Consider the following 21,058-nt stretch of genomic DNA (forward strand, 5'->3'; position numbering starts at 1 on the left):
CTGGGAAATTCACTTTAAAGGCAGGCAGAACATGACTGGGTGTTCACGTAGCCTTTGAACATGTATGTCCACACACATGAAATACGGGAGATCATCTGAGGGTCTGCTCTAGAACACAAATGATAATTAAACGAATGGAACCAGAGCAAAAATATACAAACTAAGTCAATAACTAAATTAAATTTACCAAAGAGGTAATTTATTACCTCCACCAAGATAGAGTTCTCATTTCAGCACAGGGCACACGCTCCAACCACCATTTCTCCCCTCAAGGACTGGGGTCACCCATGGAGAGGCATCGAATTTCTAATAAAGTGATGAATACTGCTTCTACTTATATTTTTTCTCTCTCTCCATACGTGTATATTAATATATCAGAGATAAAAAAAACCTGTCATATACACTACATAGAACTTACCATCTATAAAAGAGGTAAAAGAGACTAGTCATATCCCATGGGAATCAATGCCAGCAGAAGTAGGGAACGTCAGTGCCAGGAAGAAAATACAAACCAATCCACTCTGTTAAATATAAAGGCAGCTTGATGATCCTTCTAAGGTCAGTGATGATGACGCATGGTTGCCCGCCCCCCAACTTAATGCCAAAGAAGCTGGTGTTGTTCTGTGATGAAAGTAATTAAACACACAGAAAAATCATCCAGGAGTCTATAATGTGGACTAGCATTGACCTCATGGACAACCTAAAGATGGTCTGGAAAGATAATGAACAATCATTTCTATCTGTACCATTCCATTTCCAAGCAAACACTGTTTGTTAACAAAGAAGGTAGGGAAAGAGGAATTACTGGTGAGTGGCCAGAGCCACAACACCTGTCCTTTCAACTCAGGCCAACAAGGCTGGATGGGGACAGCCAGGCTGACGCTTGCCACCCAGCGTTTCCACAGGGTGGACCAGCTGCTGGAGTGCTGGGGGCTGAGGAGTGTGAGACCAGCCCAGGTACAAAAGGATGTGGGAGTTTGCATTCAGTTCTTATTCTTTCAGAAAAGAAGGGAGACATCTTCTTTCGCAGCAAGAGCACAAAGTACGTCTATCCCTTTTTGCCCCACTCTGACAATAAAAATGCATCAGTATAGGGACACCTGGGTGGCTCGGTGGTTGGGCATCTGCCTTTGGCTCACGACATGATCCCGGGGTCCTGGGATCGAGTCCTGCGTCGGGCTCCCTGCATGGAGCCTGCTTCTCCCTCTGCCTGTGTCTCTGCCTCTCTCTCTCCCTGTGTCTCTCATGAATAAATAAATAAAAATAATAAAATCTTTAAAAAATGCATCAGTATTAGTTCCAACTCTGTAGCAGATGAGACATAATTCCTTCTCCAAAACAGAAGAATAAGGTTTTTTTAAAGATTTTATTTATTTATTCATGATAGACACAAAGAGAGAAGAGGGTGGGCAGAGACACAGGCAGAGGGAGAAGCAGGCTCCATGCAGGGAGCCTGATGTGGGACTTGATCCTGTGACTCCGGGATCATGCCCTGGGCCGAAGATGGGCTCTAAACCGCTGAGCCACCCAGGGATCCCCTAAATACAGTTTTTAGAGAAAACAAAAACATAAAGATGGCAGTCCCTTTCGACTTAAAAATAGTATATATGTAGGTCATTTACAGTTTTGGGGGGCAAATAGCTAAGAACATACCCGGAAGCTAAGAGCACTAGTCTTCCCGTGTCTTTCCATCCTGGACTGTGTGTTGACAACCGCACCCCAGCAGGGACAAAACCTCCTCCAGACTGATGTGAATACTGAAGGCAGAACAAGAGGAGGAAAAGCCTAGATCAAATACCTTCCTATCAAACTAACTGTCAAATGCTCTGTGATCACCTTGAGGTAAGGAAGCCTCCTGGAGAAGACAAGAACACTTTAAAGGTGCCTGGCCCAGCAAACACATCTCCCCCAGTGGTTACCTTCTTACCCTGGCAATGACAGTGTTTTTGTGGGTGCATCATCCTGTTGACATGTGTGGTGAAATACAGAGTGACGCGTCTGTGTGTCTTTATATCTCTGCGTGTACGTGAAACCCGTGCCAGCAGGCTCAGACAGAGGAAGGAAGGAGAGCACAAAGAAACACGGGATAAAGTTCAAGAGAAACCACCGTACGGATTACTAAAAAATATGAAAGTGATCAATGCCAATGGGATTTTCTTATTAAAGAGTGACAAAAAAAAAAAAAAAAAAAAAAGAATGACAAGTTGAGAGAACTAAACCAAAAATGTCAATAACCACAGTTGACCTTTAGTGGGAAACTGTCAGTGCTTTTTAATAAGTGTGGTGAGGAGAGTTCAAATCACAGCATAACAGAACTGGCTTAAGGGTTAATGCAGTTTGCAGTTAGTATATCATCTAGCAGTATTATTCAATGAGGGAAGTTACAGTTGGAAAACATGACATTTTAATTCCCCGTGAGTAAACTGATCAGGAACTGTAAAATCATCACTGGAAGAACATGGACACAGTCAAGCATAACAAACCTACAGAAGGAGAATTATCTCCAAATTTAGGAAGTACATTGATTTACCTGCCTACCCGCCTCTTCAAGCCTATGCTTAGCACACGTGCAAAAATAAAACACAACTACCGCCATTATTACTATCATTTTCTTTTGCCCTTAGGTGAGAAACACCGGACAGCTACATGCTGAGCCACGCTAACAAAACTAAACCTTTCACTTTCTTTAATAGTAAAATTACCATTACTGAATCATTGTCATAAAAAATGCATTCAAGTACATTACCACTTATTTTAAATAAACACCAATTTTGAAACAATCAACTTGGAAAAGCTGTATAAGTTTTTTTTTTCTTTTTTAAAAATCCCTGATTACATTTCTATTTGTTCACTGTGGTAGGCTGAAACATTGTATTTTTAGAGACTAGCTACCACTTAATTTCTTTAAAAAACAAAACAAAACAAACACAACAAACCTGTGTAATGTAGAACAGCAGTGAAGCAAGAAAATTGTGTGCTTGTCACTTCTCTTCACTGTACAGAAGAATTGTGATAAACCATGGTACTGGTGCCACTTAGTACATGAGGAAACACAATTAACTCCTAGCACAGAGCACATGGTTTACTAAGATAATACTCTATGAATTCCAAAGTTGGGATGCTCCTCTGCATTCAGGCCACTGGAGCATTCCCACTGGAGTCCTTGGGAGGCTTTGGACGTAGTCAATAGTGCATATTTCCCATCCCGTAGCTGACAATGTGTGCAATTAGCAGGGACTATGGGAGTACTGGTCTGATGCCTGCAGCTCCTGAATTTGAAGCTTAGCTCAGTACATCCTAGAAAGTAATCTGCACACCACAGTGCCTAACAATTTCTATGCTACCGCAGTTTCTCTCTCAAAAGAAGATCAGACCTAAAACGGAAGCTTCTCTGGGGGCTTTTTAAATCGCCTTACATCGGTCAGTTTTGTCTATCCATTCATCCACCATGCTGCAGCCTTCCAGCATTCTATTTGATTAGTGGTGTGCACGTTACCTAAAAAGATAGACACCTGAATTTTCTGTAACCTTCTCAAAGAAGCTGCACTTAGTACAGTAATTCGAGAAAACATCTTATCTCTAGAAAGAAAAATAAAACCTACATGGGATGTGCATTTTGCTGAACTTACTTATGTTTATAGGTAAATTACTTACAAAGGTGACACCAGAAAAAGAACCTGTATCCGGCCCACGGTGACAAGAACAGAATGTCTTACGGCCCTTGCCAATGCACCGGAATTGATCGTGTACGCGTGGGAGAGACCTTGTACACACGTCAGCCTTCCGGGTTACGGATCAGCAGTGGGAGCTGTCTGTGTCTTTCATTTTGTCGGTGCTGTCTTCTTTGTCTTCTGGTTTAGTTTCGCCTCCGTCATCCTTGCGTTGAGTTGAATCTTTCTCAGTGACCTGGTCTTTGGTTTGGGGTTCGTGTGTGGAAACAGGATCTAAAACTATAACGGGTCCAGCTTGCTGCTCACTGCCACAGTACTGGCTCTCGCACCCAGCGTTACTGAGAGGCCTGGAGGAAGGACAGTTACACAACACAATAAAAAGCAGAGAGAGAAAAATATTTGGCTTTCATATTCCTGGATTCAGACCAACCAAAAAAAAAAAAAAAAAAAAAACCCAAATGCTCTAAGTCTAATTAACATGCACAAAGTGGTCTTTGAGGTGCCAGCCATTAAAAGAAAAAGGAGCTATTAGATGACATTAGGAGCATGAGGCCAGAAGAAAGAAGGCGGAAAAAGTCAGAGCAATTAACTAGGGAAGTGTTAAAAAGCCAAATGCACCTACCTGCTTAATTACACACTCTTCTCAAGAAGTGCAAAGCTCCTGGGTGCCGTGTGCGGGCCTCCCCACTGCCTGCCGCCCAGACTCCTGTCCCACCTTCACTTAGCTGGAAGGAACCATTACACCCCCCCACCACCCCCAGCCCCTCATGTCCCTGGGGACATCTGGCTGCAGACTAGCTCTGAGGAGACTGCTGCTGAGGGAAGGAGGCCACCCCGTCACCAGGGACAGCTGGGAGCCGCGCCCGCCTCTGCCATTACTGACAGGAAGAAATCTGGTCAGGCCCAGGGAGGGGTGAGCGAGGAACAACAGCAGATGGAAGGATCCAGAGAGTAAGCTAAAATGCTAAGTGACCATAAACTTTTTCTAAAAAGGAGAATCACGTCTCTTGAGAAAGTTCTTAAGGAATTCCAGAGAGCAACTTTCTTTTTTCCACAGCCACTTCCTCTCTTCCCTTCTATTCTGATGCAAGAGGCTACTGCTTCTCAAGCTACGTGACAGTTTCCTTGTAAAAACAGAGATGTCCACGCCTTCCCTTGTCATGTGTCAGGAAGTTAGGCTGTTCAGGCACCTACTCCTCTCAGAAGTCACGGTCAGAGGCCACCATCTGAAGGCTCGGGGCTGCTGACCCGGGGCCTGAAGGCTGAAGGGTGTGTGATAGGCAGGACAGGGGCTCTTCAGACGTATTTGGTCTTCCTGGCAAATGCTAAGATGTAAAGCATGAACCAACCCCACCACCACCACCACCACCACCACCAATCCCACCTCTGGACATCAGGACATACACTGGCAAGCCCACTGCTCGACCCGCCCTTTGTAGGACTTGATGCTACTGTTCCCTGACCCCTGGAGCAGGCCGGAACCGCCAGCTAGACACTCCCTTACCACCTGCTACTTCTCCCTGGTTGGACTCCCCACAGTCATAATGAAATACCGTGTAATTAGCTGTTTAACGCCTGTCTCTTCAAATAGAACGTAAGCATCCACGAAACAGGGACTGTTTAGCTTTGTTCACACTTCTACCCCGTACCTAGCACGGATCCACTTGTGGCGTAAATGAGTGAATACTAATAAAGTGAGAAAGGCTCAGAAACCCAGGCTTTGGTGTGAATAGGTCTGGAGATCTCTCTTATACAACAAAAAAACAGCAGAACAAACACTCAACTACTGAGAAAAGGCAGCCTGCACGATCCAGCGACAGGTACAAAGAGCTCAAACCCCACAACCAGGGTCTTATCACTTTCTGAGCAGCACTATGAAATCTGTCAAATGCATGGAAACCTTACTCCCTCTGGCTATCCGGTTATACGGTCACTTGTCGATGATGACCAGGTCACACACACACAGCTGTCTTCTGTGGCAGTGTGAAACCACTGGGACGACCAGGAACCTGAGAAGGAGGCCATGCTGCAGGGAGGACAGATTCTTTCGTTTTTGCCTTGACTCACCAATGCCCCTGTCGTTAGAAAACACCATGACACTTTCCTGTCAACCTTGGCCAAAGATCCACTTCTCAAGCTGGCTGTGGCTACGCTCTGGGAATCAAGAGGGGATGTGCTTTCCCCAGCAGTACCTGCAGAAAGTCTAGAAAAGCCTGTCGCCTCTGTGTCTGATGCTGGGCCTGAAGCCTGCAGTTCTGGCAAGGAACTGGATGATGGGCGAAGAGTGGCCAGAGACTGAAGACAAACCAGAGGTGCATCTGTCCTTTACAGTCTCCAATCCCCACGATGCAGACAACCTGCAGGATACACCAGAGCCTTCTACACGAACTACACACATACTTGGTCTAAAATTTGGAAAAGCTGAAGGAGGAGCTGGGGAGGCGGGGTGTGGAGCTGGAAAAACTGTGGGCCAGCTGCTATCACATGCCAGCTAGGTGACACCTCATATGAACTGTAGCAGCACCTGCCCTAGATGGACCTTTGGAGCCTTCAAGACAAAACAAAAGAGAAATAACTACTGTTACCTCTTCATCCAAAATCTCATGCAAAGTTTTCTTGTGGTCAAACCTAACCTGGAAACAAAGGGGCAAGGGAATTCCAGGAAATGAAGCGCCTGCCTAGCTAGGCCATTCCAGTCAAAGCCACAGTAGTCTGCAGGCCGGTCACCCGTCTGGCTCTGCCGTCTTGGTTCAGAGCCCACCTCTGCTCTAAGCATGCAAAGGAAGCCTCACCTCATTCCAGGGGAGCAACTTCCATCAACTCACACTGACCTTCATCACTTCTGCAGAACTACCCCGGTGGTATGTCTGCAAGTCAAGGAGTGATGAACACATCCTTAAAAAGCTTTCTGCATCAACTGGAGGTGAAAACTTCCAGGAAGTGCTCTCAGGGCACAGGTACAAAAAAAAAAAAAAAAAAAAAAAAAAAAAAAAAGAACTGGATGCTGACTGAACTGAAAACTCAGAAGCCTTGTGTGGTCAGGATGAAACTGGCCTGGAATTATCTCAGTCCAAAGAATTGCTCTTCTCGCCTGAAGTAAGCTTCTCAACTGCAGCTTAATCTATCATTAAATCACCTGTAGGCTACAGTTTGAGAACTCTTTTGTTGATTATTGCTGAACTTCGCACAGTGGGCAGTTTCTCTGAATCTCTGTGTTGAGAGTCAGAGTAACTGATTTCTCCAGGATAATGACCACTGACTTGGAATCCCAATGGGTTAAAGCTAAAAGGGGTTATGGCAATCATCGAATCCAACTGCTCCCTTTGGAGGGGAGAATCTGGCCTAAATCATATGTAGCCCGTCAGCGGCAGAGCTAGAAGAATTAGGAGCCAACTCCCTTTTCCTGCCTTCTTTCATGGTGCCCTGCTGCTTATTCAAGGGGTCTTCTAGGAATAGGATAACGATGCCACAGGTTATTTTTGGCATGTTTACTGGTTTCTTTCTTTCTAACTCCGTTTTCAGGTGCATCTTTTAGAGTCTGTCCCTTCAAGCTATCGCTTGCTGTTCTTCTCTTTGTGACTGGTAGCTCCTCTGGATTTGACACATTAGACCTATTCCTGGTTCCCACGGGGAGCTACCCAGAACTCCTTCTGGAACGAGGGCCCTTCCTCTGCTCATTCTCACTCCATCCCCATCTCATGGGAAGAGCCAGAGAGTGCCATCAGTGATGGTGCCAAGAACCCAGGCTCTTGCTCCAGGCAGCCACAGTGGCAGGTTCCAGGTTAGAGCCCCGCCTTCCCCAAGGTAAAGTCGCAGGTGCTGAAATGTTAACAGTCCAGTAGGAATTGCAGTATACTACCATTTTGTTCAATTTTTCTGCTTTAATTCTTCATCTAAGGGCAGTGACCACAAATAAGGAATTAATATTTAGTACTCAAGAAAAACATGGCAGTTCCTCTCCTGTATGCTACAAAATCTCCAAGTAAAACTTCAATTTTATAGGTGCTATAAAGGCTAAAATCATGTGACATTCAGGTTGAAAGGCATTACCGACTTGAACTAGCTCAACCTTTCCATTTGTCAGGTGAAGACACTGAAGAACAGGGAGTCAAATGATCTGCCCAAGGGCACACGACTTGTGAGTGCCAGACACAGGACTAAAAATCTTAGAATCTGGATTTCCTGTCTGGTATATATATATATTTTTTCCCTATCACAACATACTGGTAGTCATTTATGATCCATTCCAAATATTTTCATGGATCACTTTAGACGGTTTGCTCAAGAGCTGTTTCAAGACAAAAAAACCGAAAAGCCAAATAAAAGCTAAGAGACAATGTAGCAATCTGTGCCACTTTACGAAGCCAGATGTCCAAGTGCAACTGGGGCGCCCTTTTAGAAAGCAGCTACTCTTCCCCAACTGCCAGAGAGCCAGAGTGTGGGGCTTGGGCATGGGGGGCCACTTGCTGGTCGGAGGAAGGACCTGACTCCAAAGCACAGTGGTACCGGAGGAACCCGAACAATTGTAAACAGCACTGCCAAAGCTGAACTTTCATAAAGGGACTCCGCGATTTCTCAGACTGTGTTACAAGAGACGAAAGAGCAGCATTCTAATTTTTAAAAAGCACATCATTGTTTGCATTCAATGAAACTCCTTTCAAAATCAACTTTCCACATTCCAATTATATTCAACAACATTCTAGCTAACATTTCGGCTGCAATTCAAATTAACTAATGCCCAAAAGAGCCCTAATAGACGTGGTTCTGAGCTCAATTGAATACAATCAAAGCTCATGAAATGAAGGGGGAAATGCTTATTTCATGCAAATTCTGCATATCACTCAAGCTTAATTTTACTGATAATATAAAGGTGGGACATTTTGAACATTACAGTGAATGAAACTTTTAAGCGGTGAGAGTTATTTTATAAAATGCTACCTCTGAAAAGCTGATTGCCAAACAGTATAAAAATGGTTTGAGGCATAAATGCCAAGTTCATTTCTACTTCACTTCTGAGGTAACTATCTTTCAAATCGCAACAGCTGGACTATTTAACACAATCTGGTGAATCAAAGTATAGTTCTTCTCTGGTCTCCCAGTGGGACGTCTGCATTAGTCGGTGGCAGCCATCCAACAAATGACGCACAGCCGGACGGTCTGAACTCTGTTTCATTTACAATAAAAATGAATAAAGCTGCAATCATATTTACCACCCTCCAAGGACAGAAAACGGAAAGATTTAAATTTGTCTTCATAAAGTAGTTTCCTGGGAAAACTCCAAAGAGGAAGTCAGTTTTATATTTTCCCCTTGTGTAAAAATAAGAAGTCTTACTTTGTTTTCGAGGCCCTTTATACAGTTGCTCGGGCAGTGAACAGGAGCGGCTTTACAGCAGAGGTGGTGTTTATTGTTTTTCTCAGACACCCTCTTTTTCAGGAGATTTGAATACACTTGTCCCAAACCGCCCGGAATAGTTTCAGATATCAGGTGAAGCTGTCTGTGTGATCACCGATTTTTATACTTTCAAATATAATGAGAGTAGGGCAAAGCTAAATTCTCTGGGCTTTGTGCACTTTTCAAAACTCCGTGTTAGCTCAAAGAACAGTTTCTCAATTTGGGTCAGCTTCTATCTGATGAAAAAAAAAAAAAAAAAAACAGATACAATTTTAAAGTATGGGGCAAAAAAAAATCATTCAACAACAGGATTGCACTGTGGTTTGAAAATCTGACATCAGCCATCAGATGCTGATCTGCCCTGAAGATTAACAAGAATTCCTTCTTAACAGAAGTAACAATGGCTGGGCACAGACGTCTGTGTCCACACGGAGCTGTACTTTCTTTAGTGGAATAAGGGGAGCACGGGGATGTCGGGGCACTGGTTCCATCCCAGACTGTGGGTGTGCCCCCCCAAACTCATCCCACTTCCTTGGATCCTAATGTGCGTTGGACTGGACCATGGACATTCATGGGTCCCGAAATACCCTGGGGCCCAGGGAGGCTCAGGAACCCGGGGCTGTGCTCACCAGCAAAATCAACACCCTTGAAAGACTGATTTCAGCTCAGGCAAAGATTCTGAAATGTGTGTGATACTTTTCTGGGGCTACTTTTTAAGCTTTTTGTAATTTTCCACAACTTTAAGTCACCGTGAGAAATCCACTTCAGATCCCAGCTATTAAAAGTGAATGTTATTTAAAAGAAGTATTTTAAGAGACATAGTCTTCTACAATATTTACTACGTCTGTACCACTGGCTCCTCAAAAAAGCTCCATGCATAAAATGTGTGCAGTTTTAGGTTTTGAGAACAATATTTATATTTTTTAAGATACTTTTCCTTAAATTTATTTCATTATGTATTTTAAACTCTCTTTTCAGATGGGAAGTCACGAAGAATTCCATGTTGTCACTTTTCATACGGGTATAGGACAAAGTATATTTCAAATGAAATGTGTTCATTGGGTTCCAGAAGTTAAGTCAATTTATTCTTAGATCTGAAATTGCATTTAGGTTTTCGCCGGCTACTTCTGTTTGAATAAATTAAAAACAGCCCCTCGGCACCACCAACCACAAATAAAAAGCAATACCAACACCATAGAAACTATTGAAAGATGCTTTAAAAAAAAAAAAATTGTGAAGTACCGAAGGCAATTTGGTTCTCCCTGCAGAAATGATGCATTTTATGCTAAGTCTCTTAAAATCATAGGTGTTCGCAACTGGAGGCAAATGTTAGGAGGCAATTAAATCTTTGAGAGAACTGAGAGTGACTCAGTAGCATTTTAACAGTCGTTCTGAGGTCTACTCAACAGAATTTTAACACTAGATGTCATACAGCCTCAACAATTAACCTGGGAGAAGTTGTTGACTGTCCTGGTGACTCAGAACACTTGTAAGACAATACTGATGGGGGACCTCTGGTTGGTACATGGAGAACTCCTGGGGCGGGGTGGGAGGAGGAAGAAAAGAAGTGAGGGGATCTCAACTTCCAGAACATCCAGTTGTTCTGCTAATTTTGTTGTTAAGACTTAATTATCCATGTACAGGCACACAAGGAGGTCCTTTGTCGCGGTGCTTTGCCGAGCAGAGCCGCTTCCTGCAGTGTCACTACACAATCCGACAGAACTAAGATTACAGTTGAGGGCACAGCAAATCCTTTAATTGTGTAAGAGCATCAGATTAAGCAGTAACTTCCATGCGGTTCATTCTGCTGGCTAGTAGTCTCTTCTCAGAAACAAATGTTGACTAAGTACAGGGAAGGGGCCCTCCACGCTCCCCTCCACGCTCCCCTCCACGCCATGCATGCACACACGTACGCACGTACACACACACGTACACACACACAGGGAGAGAGAAGAGGAGAGGAGAGGAGAGGAGAGGAGAGGAGGGTAGGAGGCAATGGTGTGGGACGAAAGAACGGGAAGAAAATCTACCCTTTCCACCACAGGGACTGAAAGAACTCTATTTTCCATTTGAACAAAATGTTGACCCAAACCTCTCTCAAGGAGTAAGTATGTGACCAACCAAATTGATGTCCAGCTGAGATCAACGTTTGAGAGAAGAATTTTATGCCAAGTTTCTCTAAAAGTAAGTTAAGAATTTCAATTTCTATTTGGTAATGTATTTCAAAAGCTCCAATTCTCCGGCTCCAATCCAAAAAAAAGGCAGTACTTTTCAATTTCATTTTTCTACATGAATTTTGTACTGGAAATAATGACATAAAACTGAGAGACCAGTTAGAGGTCAAATGATGATAAAATCAATCTTACTTTTAATTCAAAACCTGAAAGGCAATTAGGTTTTTTCTTTCATAGAAATGGTTGACTGATCACACTAACCAAGAGACATCTAAAATTTATCTTTTATCAACTACCCTCTGCTATTCAGTTAATGGCTCAAACACGATGAACTTTTATAAAAATAAATCTATGTGGGGACAAAAGACATGTGTATTTAGAGAAACCACAGATCTAGAAATTAAATGCAAATTATAATCAAAATGGTTTCATTGGAAATGGACATTTTTTCTATTGAAATTGAATTCTGGTTATTGCTACATGGGCTTTTTTTTTTTTTTTTTTAATTCTTGTAGGGCACAGTGTGGCCTGTTTTGACCTCCCAAACAAAAAAAAAGGCAAGCTAGCTGTCTGTCTCATGGCTAAAAAGTAGAAGAGTCTGATAAAGCTTAGAGTTGTGGGGAGATCTGAGGTTGAAAAGAAGCATAACGAGTGAGAGGAGCGTTAACTGGAAGAGTCTCTGGCAACTGTGGCTTTAACAGTACCTCTGAGAATGAGGGCCAAGGGATGAAGACCCAGCTATGAAATCACTGCGAAGTACACCAATGGCAATGGAACTGGAGTCTACTTTCACATGGGTTCTCCCCCTTGAAGCAAGGTGTTGTAGAAGTAACTAGATGAAACGAAGCCTCTTTGAGGCTGACAGCATTGTCTGATTGACTTAGGAGAGTCAACCTCCTGAAAGTGATTAATAGGAAAAGTACACATGGATGAATAAAAGCTCAATACGGATGAATAGGGCCACCTGTACATGATACTCTTCAGAGAAAGAGAAGCGAGACAGCATGAGCACAAGATCTCACCTTGGGCTCTGCCTGACTGTGATGCCTGACTCTTCTAAGATCTGCTCACCTCTTTCTCCATACTGAAGCCCCACTTGTCCTGCCTGTCTTTATAACAGAGAGGTCCTGAAAATATGACGACCGATGGACACATAGCACAAACTCAAAGGAGCTAAGAGGGAACTGACCAAAGACGGAGAATTCTCAAAAAGGCTATAGAATGTATGTTCTGGATTCACTGGATTCACAGTGATTCACCTTTATGTTACCACATTATGTTACTATTTAGTAAAGCACCTTTTTACTCAATGATTAGTCAGATATTTTCAAGATTTCTGATTTCTGGGGAATGAATTATTCTTTTTTTTAAAGAAAGATTTTGTTTATTTGAGAAGGAGAGTGAGAGAGCATGAGCAGGGGGAGAGTTAGAGAGAAATGCAGACTCCCCACCGAGCAGGGAGCTCCATGCCGGGCTCCCATGCCGGGCTCCATCCCAAAACCCTGGGATCATGGCCTGAGCTGAAGGCAGACACTTAACTGACTGAGCCACCCAGGTGTCCTGAAATAAATTATTCTTCAAAATGCTTGAAAATGTCAAAAAATAAAAAATGTGTAAATGAAATTTATGCCACAGATTCTAAAGTCACTTAGGCTGGTTTTGTGATAGGATAAATTTGCGAAATTTATGAAACCGGCCTTTTACTGGACATTTGACATAAAAAACATTAAAATGATTTCTTTTTTGACTACTCTTTAAGTCTTTGTGCTAATTCAGATTGGCTCCTCTTTTCAGAACTGTTTTACTGGCTAACACTTTCTTCCCTTGGCAAGAGATACTGTAATTGGTGAAGTTAGCCTCAGGCAAACTGGTGAGTGCACAGGGGCAGAGGAGCAGGATGTGTGTGTGTGTGGGGGGGGGGGGGCGGAATGGAGGGATTTAAATGCAGCATCACTGCTTCAAATAGAAGACAATCTCTTGATCGCTTTCTTCCCTCCATTCCTCAAGCTCTTCATACGCTCAATTCAGTATGCTACAGTTTAGAAGCATGGGCTCTGGAGGTAGAATGAAACAGGTGCAAATAAAATCTGACCCAATTCTCAATGAAGAACAGAATTTGGGGCCAAGGGTTTGCCTCACTGAGCCTCAGTTTTCACATCTGTAAAATGGAGATGTGCCCAATCTGTACACTTAGAAGAATTAAAATTACACATGAACATACAGGCCTTAATAAATGTTAGCAAAATACAGTAACAATAGCAAAACATCATGGAAGTGAATTCCAAAGTCCAGAACCTCCAAAGTGGAAACTGGTGCCATTACCTATCTATCACCTCATCTATAATCAACATATATATCCTGCCTGGAGAAATTAAAGTACTTCTCTTGGACAGATTATTATAACATGAATACATAATAACACCTATGTTATGAAGAATAACAAAGAATATTAACTTAAAAAAAAAAGTGAAAAAGCACATACAATGGAATGTTGTAGGCTTTTCCCCCTCAAAATGTTTTCCCGGTTTCCTTCAACCTTTATCGATCAAGAACACCAGACTCCTACATTCTATTAATAACAGAGCTAACATGTTTCAGGGACTTCACACAGGTTTAGGACAGAAGACAACTTCACCCATGTCTAGGCATACTGTGTCACATTAAAAAAATATGTATCTGCAATCGTGACAAACTGATGGTTATTTCTAAAAATGGAATTCCCTTTTAAAAGCCAAAGTCATTTGGAAATATATATTGAACGTACAGTGGAGATTAAAATGAGCCATATCATTCTTCACCAAAATAAATAGTGGGACACGGGGTGCTCCTGGGTAGCTCAGTAGGTTAAGCGTCTGACTTCAGCTCAGGTCATGATCTCAGGAGCTCTGCATGGGGCTCACTACTCAGCAGGGAATCTGCTTCTTCCTCTCCCTCCTGTTCTGCCCCTCTCCCTGCTTGTATGTGCGCAAGCGCATGCATGGGCTCTCTCTCTATCTAACATAAATAAAATCCTTAGAAACAAACACTAATACTAACTCCCCTCTAGGGTCAGCTGTTCAATTTGTCTCTAGTATGATCACATATCTCTAATCTAGGCAGGCCTGAAAGCATTTGGAACAACAGGGACAGGGCTAGAGTGAGTATCCTGACCCCCAGGAGTACTTTTCTGAAGGATAACAATCATTTTGATTTATAAATTCAGGTAATGTAGTTTTAAAATTATTTTACATTCTTGGGTTAGTGTGTGTTGGTCAATCTGCATTGAGAGACATGTTGCAAGCAGAAAATATGTGCTTGCCTGTTGTTGCTTATCTTAACTGTGAACATCTTTACTAAGCAACCACATTTATGAGGAATTACTGAGTCAATTCCAGAGCTCGGGGGGAGGGGGGGGCGCTTTGGAGAGTACTTAACCTACTTGCCTCAATTTCAGGTAAGAAAAATCACAACAAAAAGAAAACATAACAGAGAAGTTGCATGACCTTCCCAAGGAAACTTGGCCCCACCAGTAACACAGGTGCCTGGTGTCTAAGCTTTGAACTCAGCTCTGGTCCTGGATGACGCAGCAATGGCCTAGCATTCCATTTTAATGTAAGATGGCAAAGGAATTTACTGAAGCACTTTTTATATATTACATAACTCACATGAGAACTCTACGAGATAGGTGTTATCACCCTCATTTAACACATAAGGAAACAGAATCCTGGGCTCAATCACTTGCCTAACGTCATAATGGCCACAAATGGCAAATCCAAGATCAGGACTCTAGTTCATCTGGTGTAGAGAAAGGTCCAGTTCCAGCCACAACCTCATGCTGCTTGCCGCCGCCTCGTGCGCACACGGAAAGGCACGGGCTTTGAAAGCTGATTATACTGTTTCCCTGCTACACTGCTCCCCAGTCTACAGGCTGTTACAGATGAAAACACGAATCATCCTTGTCTTTCTGACCCCATGCAAGCAACACTCAGCCTGTTTCCAGGTATTATAGCTTTCTGAAAGTCATAAAATAGCTATCTAAAAAAAAAAATCTGTTATTTGGAAGTTTCTCTATTTGACATTGACCATCCCACCCATGGATTAGCTTAGATCAATGAGTCTTACTATATTTTAACATGGTCAGATTTTTACTCTCAATCAATAGGAAAGAGCATGAAAGCAAAATCAGGTTTGTTGAATGGTTGGTTATATTATGTTATGTATGTATGTTTGCTTTATTTATTTATTTCCTTATCTATCTTGGCCAACACTTCACCCCTCATAGCATAAAGGAAGACTACTATTATCATTCCTGTTGGAATTATAACTGATCAGAATTAATGAAATTCAAATTCACCATCAGATTTAAGATATTATTACTAGATAATATATACTTATTAGAAATAATTAACAGGACACAAATATTTCTAAAGCTATTATTAAAATAGAAATAATTAGGCTTCCCCAAGTCTTGATTATCTTTTCTTTCCTTTTTCTCCTTTTTTTTTCTTAAAAAATAAAACGCTTGGTTTACTTAGGCTGATGACAAGAATGTTAATTTTAATTAATCCTTACAATTAAGTATTAAAGAGATCCCTTGCTATCTCCTGAGTCCCTAGGAAATAAATCCATATATCTCTGGCTCTATAATTTACCAGACTGGAGTTACTCAGTTACTTAGAATATATACATATGCTGATTTTAGGAATTTATTAAAAGCAAAACCTTTCCAGGAATAGCTTGGTGTTAATAATTTTCTAACTAAGTGAAGATGTTACACATAAAACCCTTTGTTTCTACTCTTTTTAAACCTTTCTTAGGTTTCCAATCTTTCTTGTCCACCTGAGGCCATACAAGTGAGCACAGCTGAATCTTTCCTTTAAAATTGGGTATGCTATTGTCTCTGATACTTTTATCTTGTGTAGGTACAAAGATGCAGAAGTTACATAAAACTGAACTGACTGGAAATGACCCCTAAGAATTAAAAAAAAAAAAAAAGATATTAAAATAAAGAAGCCAACCACAGAACACACAAAAACCTCCAATATTTAACTTGCGAATGTGTGAGACTTTTGAGTAACAGGGGAAATGCTGGCTGAGTATTCTAGTTGACATTCTGCTGCTTCAGTGCTACTAAAAATGTACTCATCGTTCATTTATTCAAATATTTACAAAATTTCCAGGATTTTCCTAGATGTTTGAGATACACCAGCGGGCAGACAAAAACAAAAACAAAAACAAAACTCCTACTCCTCCTGGTGGAGCTCACATTCTAGCAGGGAAAGAATGGAGGAGGGTGAGGAGAATCAGTTTAGAGGAAGAAGAATTACACTTTTAAATTGGGTGGTCAGTGTAGGCCTTATGGAAAAGATGACATCTGAGAGAAAAGAAATGACGGAGAAAAGTCAGGTGACCACTGGGCAAGGACACATGTGGCAGAGGGGATAGCAAAAGTAAAAAGGTAGAGTGGAATGATACCTGGTCAGAAAGGCCAAAGTAGGAAGGGAGGCAGGGGGGCGGTGGGGCAGGGTGGTAGGGACGGGGGTGTGCATGTGTGTACGTATGCATTTGTGTGTGTGTGAGAGAGAGGAAGAGAGAGAATGAACATACGTACTAGAGGGTACTGTGACTGTAATCTTCCCTTGACCTTGATTCCCCGTCAAGAGCCAAAAATGTCACTAGGCTGAAATATCGTGGTGGTGCAGCCACAGATCAACACAAAGATACAATTATTATCATAGAGACAGTTTTAAAACAACAAAGATAACATTTTGCTTTTTGATTGCTGATCTGATTTCCAAGTGCTCTGACAATCTAGGTCTATGAGATAACACAATGTGGTTGCCTCTACCTTCTGGCCAGTATAACAGAGCAAATTTCTCAGTCAGAGCCAGCCAGAAAACAGCCTCCAAAATAACCCTTCTCATTCCTGGCAGCTAGACCAGTTTTCAAGGAATCCTGATAAATCACATGAGGTTTTACTTTTAAAGCTTAGATGTAACTACGTTAACTTCTTTTACTCAGTAAAAAACTAGGATTAAACATAAATGAACAAAATGAACGAGAATTCTGTGTGTGCCTGTCTGGGAAGTGAATAATTACCAGGTACATACACAAAATACTGGGATTCATTTGGATAGTCTAATTATACTTAAGAAACAGATTTTTCAGAAAGGTACTCTGCTTTGCTAAATGACTGTCAATATGAAAATACATGGCATTAGTTATTTCAGCTAAAGAATGTCAAGAACTGAATAATCAAGCATTGGGTTACAAAGTTTAAAAGTTAATACAGCAGCACAGAGTATTTGTATTAGTGCTTTAAGTAGCTAAATTAAATTGAAATGTGTCTCTTAAGCAGTCATTGAACAAGCAAGATGAGAAATAAATTGAGCTTCACTTAGGCCTTTATGGCATCTAACAACTGTGTCTGTCAACACACGGATCCTTTTCACTGTCAATTCAACACACATTTTGCAGACCTTGGGCCTGCAATTATTTCATTTCCTTTCTTGGAAATGTAATTTCCACTTACTTTTGGAGAATAAAAGACAGACAAAAGGAGGAAGGAGTTGCAGTATTTTCTGATTAAGATTATCTGTATAAAATGGTAAAGGGAAAAAAATCTATACGCGCACACTGAAGCATTTCTCAGCAACTAACCTGCCTCAGCCAAATTGCTTTTGTGTCTGGATATTGGTTCAGATGTAGCCAGATTGTTGATGTCAAATTAGGTGTTAAACAAATTTAATAGGAAAGATGAAGAATGAATATAGATCATCTTTCTGTTAGAATTGTTCAAATGACTCCAGTCAAAAGAAAGGAAACTCATGACCGCAAGAGAAAGTGTGCTTTTAATTAAACACAATGAAATGAGATAAAACTGTAAATCAGCAAAGAAGGCCATTCATTCCAAAAGAGAGGGGGGAAAAAAGTTAATAGGGCCAGGGAGAGAAATGCAAGAGCGCAAGAAAATACCAGTTGGCAAAAATAGATCTAAATTGAATTTCAACTTCATTTGTCCAGGCTTCACCTTTTAAACTAAGAAAGGTAGAGCTACAAAAAAAGAAAAAAAAGAAAAAAAAAAAAAAAGGCTTCTTTCTCTCCTGAGAGAACAGGAAGTCAGAGGTTTTAATTAACCATGATTACAATATTCGGCTGATCTGATTTGTCTCACCTCTTCCTTTTCTTCAAGTGGCAAACCGGTTGACATCCTGGCAAGAGAACTAGAGCAAAACCAGACCAATTTCAAAAAAGGGCCTGCCCTCTGTTATAAAATGAATTGACCCTCCACCAGATCTGTCTGAAACACATTAAACAGCAGGATTAACTCTTTGACAAAGTGCTACTTTCCCAAAGCAAGTCTGGGGAGGTAACTCTTTACACAGTATCTCTTCACTCTCAAGAGAGAGCAGTACTAAGGCACATCTTTAACTCAGGACCAGAAAATCAGGTTCTAAAAACATCCCCTTCAAAGTACATTTCAAAGATCTTGTATCTTCCTTGACTGCTCATAAATCATCAAGAGAGATGATCCAAACATTTAATCCCGAAAGAATGATTAAGGGCCTTGTGATGCTGAATCATTATCATCCAGGGGAATTCTCTGTGTGGAAGAAGAACCTGATTACCAAACCAGTTTGGGGAAGGAATTCTCTTTATGCATATCTGCTCTGGATCAGAAAAAGACCTCTAAGCTAGGAGCCTCAAATCTCAAGTGAGCTCATCAAACAAAGGAAGAAGAGTAGTTATTGGCTAACCCGATCGAAATCTGTCTAAAGAGGAATAAAGCAAAGTAACACACAGTTTAGTCATCACAGATTCTTCTACACACTTAGTAAAGAGCATCATTACTTACTGAAATGTAACCTTGGAACTTGTGCATCCTTCCAATTTACACGACCCTTCACCTGGCTCAGGTGTTGGGGGGGACGGGCTGTTGAATTCTGCCTCCAGAGTTTTCTTGTTCAAGGCTGTTTTTGTTACACTGGATACAGAACCCAACACTGGCATGGATTTGGACTCTGAGGTGGCTAATATCCCGGTTGGACCTTAAAACCAAACACATACCTCAAGTTTAATAATTCTGTGCAATGCTTATTAATATGGTACTGAAAAACAGATTAGCCGAAAATCCCTCAGGAAGTGAGAAGGCCAAGTTTTGTTAAAATTTAGAGAGCATGCTGGAAAATGTTCCTATTAGAAATATGCTCTGTTTGGATGGTACTACTGGCTTTTCAATGCACCAGGACCACGCTGAGAAATTACGTACAGACCTTTAAGAAAGCACAAAACCCCAGGCCACGGTTCCCTCTCTGACCGGAGTCCTTATTAATACCAGGATTGGGAAAATTCTTTTCTTCTCGGAGTATGGCTTTCTGACAGCCCTACTTGAAAAATTTGGCCTCTCAAGAGTTAATTCTTCCCAAAACTCAGCTTTGCGTTTTAAACCGCAAATGGAACAATGTCAAAAGGCTTTTTTAAAAGGCTCATGAAGGCTTCTTAAGCATTAAACAGCTTTTATGAACATTTTCATTTTAATGTGATTGAGAAGTAAGTGGATTTATTTCCTGTTAAAATACAGACACAGGATTCTAAAAATTAAGTGGCAAAGAGTTTGGCTGTTTACCTTTTGGCCCTTTCTGCTCTTTGGGATAGGACTAAATGACTGTAATAGAGCTCGTTACTGAAATTATTGGCGTACCATCCCAACTCCCGGGCCCTGAAGCGAAGTTCTCTCATTCCTTGGGTTCTACCCTTAGTTAGAAAGACACTACCCCTTGCCAGTAGCTTTTTTCAAAGCAAGACTCCAACATGTCTTTCCTGAAGCCTCAGAAGAAATCTTCATAAAACAAAGAGACTTATGTAATAAGTCATAAATGTACAGATAAAATTAGAAACTTCTAAAAATTCAGCTAGAGGACAACCTTGAAAGGTGCCATTGAAAAAAAGGACAAAACTTGGGAGTCTCTTATTCCTTGAGAAATGTCCGATCATCTCCTAAAATGGAAAGTACTAGTGGGCACAATCCAATTAAATGCTAGCGGATCCCTGGTCATTAATGTTAAGTGCTGGAATGTTACTCTCACATCTGCAGATGCCTGCGTCTGAGGCATTCCAACAGTATAACCCAGCAGCTCCAAAACTGAAGTTCTGATGTCAGAAACCTCCTGAAAGAGGCGCTGGGGAAATGCTCTCCCATTCTGTGGCTGCACCTCCAATGGCCACCCTCCCTGTGGGAGATACAGCCAGACCCTCTATGGCTCCAGGGGAAAGCCTCAGCTCCCCAAAGCTTGCCTTCCTCCTTCAGGTCATCTCCACCAGCTGCATAGACAACCTTGTGACATCACTGAACATCCTGATTCAAAAGACCTCTCCCTCCCACCCAGGATAAGCCTCCTGGTGCCTGGGGATGCAGGAGCAAAGACACAGAGGTGCTGAAAGATCAAGGAAGATCCTGAAAATACAAATAGGAAGTTGAATTCAAGATTTGATTCTGAGCTGCTCTGTTCTGCCCTTGGGTAGTTGCCAACTACAATGCTAGACAGCTTTAAGCAATCTGTCCTTGTAGGAAAGCAGATCTGCTTCTGAAAACACCAACACCTGCTGCTTGTTCTGTAAATGAAGCCAGCCACAAAGGACAGAGAGTGGGTGAGCTGAGCTGGAGCTCTAGTTTTTCTTACATACAAAAAGAAATAAAGAAAAATGCATGATGTTTTAGATTATTATTATTATTATTATTATTATTATTATTATTATTATTATTATTACTGTATCCTGCTTAAGCTGTCCAATGTTTTCCAAGAGGCACTTGCTGCTCTTTGAAATGTCGGCCTGGGAGCCTG

The 21,058-nt window shown here is 41.6% G+C and overlaps 1 protein-coding gene across 2 annotated transcripts in view; it reads right to left on the reverse strand.

Moving 5' to 3' along the window:
- Positions 1 to 2,246: 2,246 nt before the first annotated feature.
- The window catches only part of SHTN1 (shootin 1), a 96,501-nt gene continuing 77,689 nt past the window's right edge, over positions 2,247 to 21,058 (reverse strand). For both annotated transcript variants that reach the window (XM_025467358.3, XM_049103599.1), the window contains 2 exons: positions 19,072 to 19,264; positions 2,247 to 4,018 (listed from right to left, as the gene is read on the reverse strand). In XM_025467358.3, the coding sequence (XP_025323143.1) occupies positions 3,796 to 4,018; positions 19,072 to 19,264 (416 nt within the window). In that variant the 3' untranslated portion in view covers positions 2,247 to 3,795. The remainder of the gene's footprint in view (positions 4,019 to 19,071; positions 19,265 to 21,058) is intronic.

This window comes from Canis lupus, chromosome 28 (assembly GCF_003254725.2).
Source record: "Canis lupus dingo isolate Sandy chromosome 28, ASM325472v2, whole genome shotgun sequence".
Taxonomy (NCBI): Eukaryota; Metazoa; Chordata; class Mammalia; order Carnivora; family Canidae; genus Canis; species Canis lupus.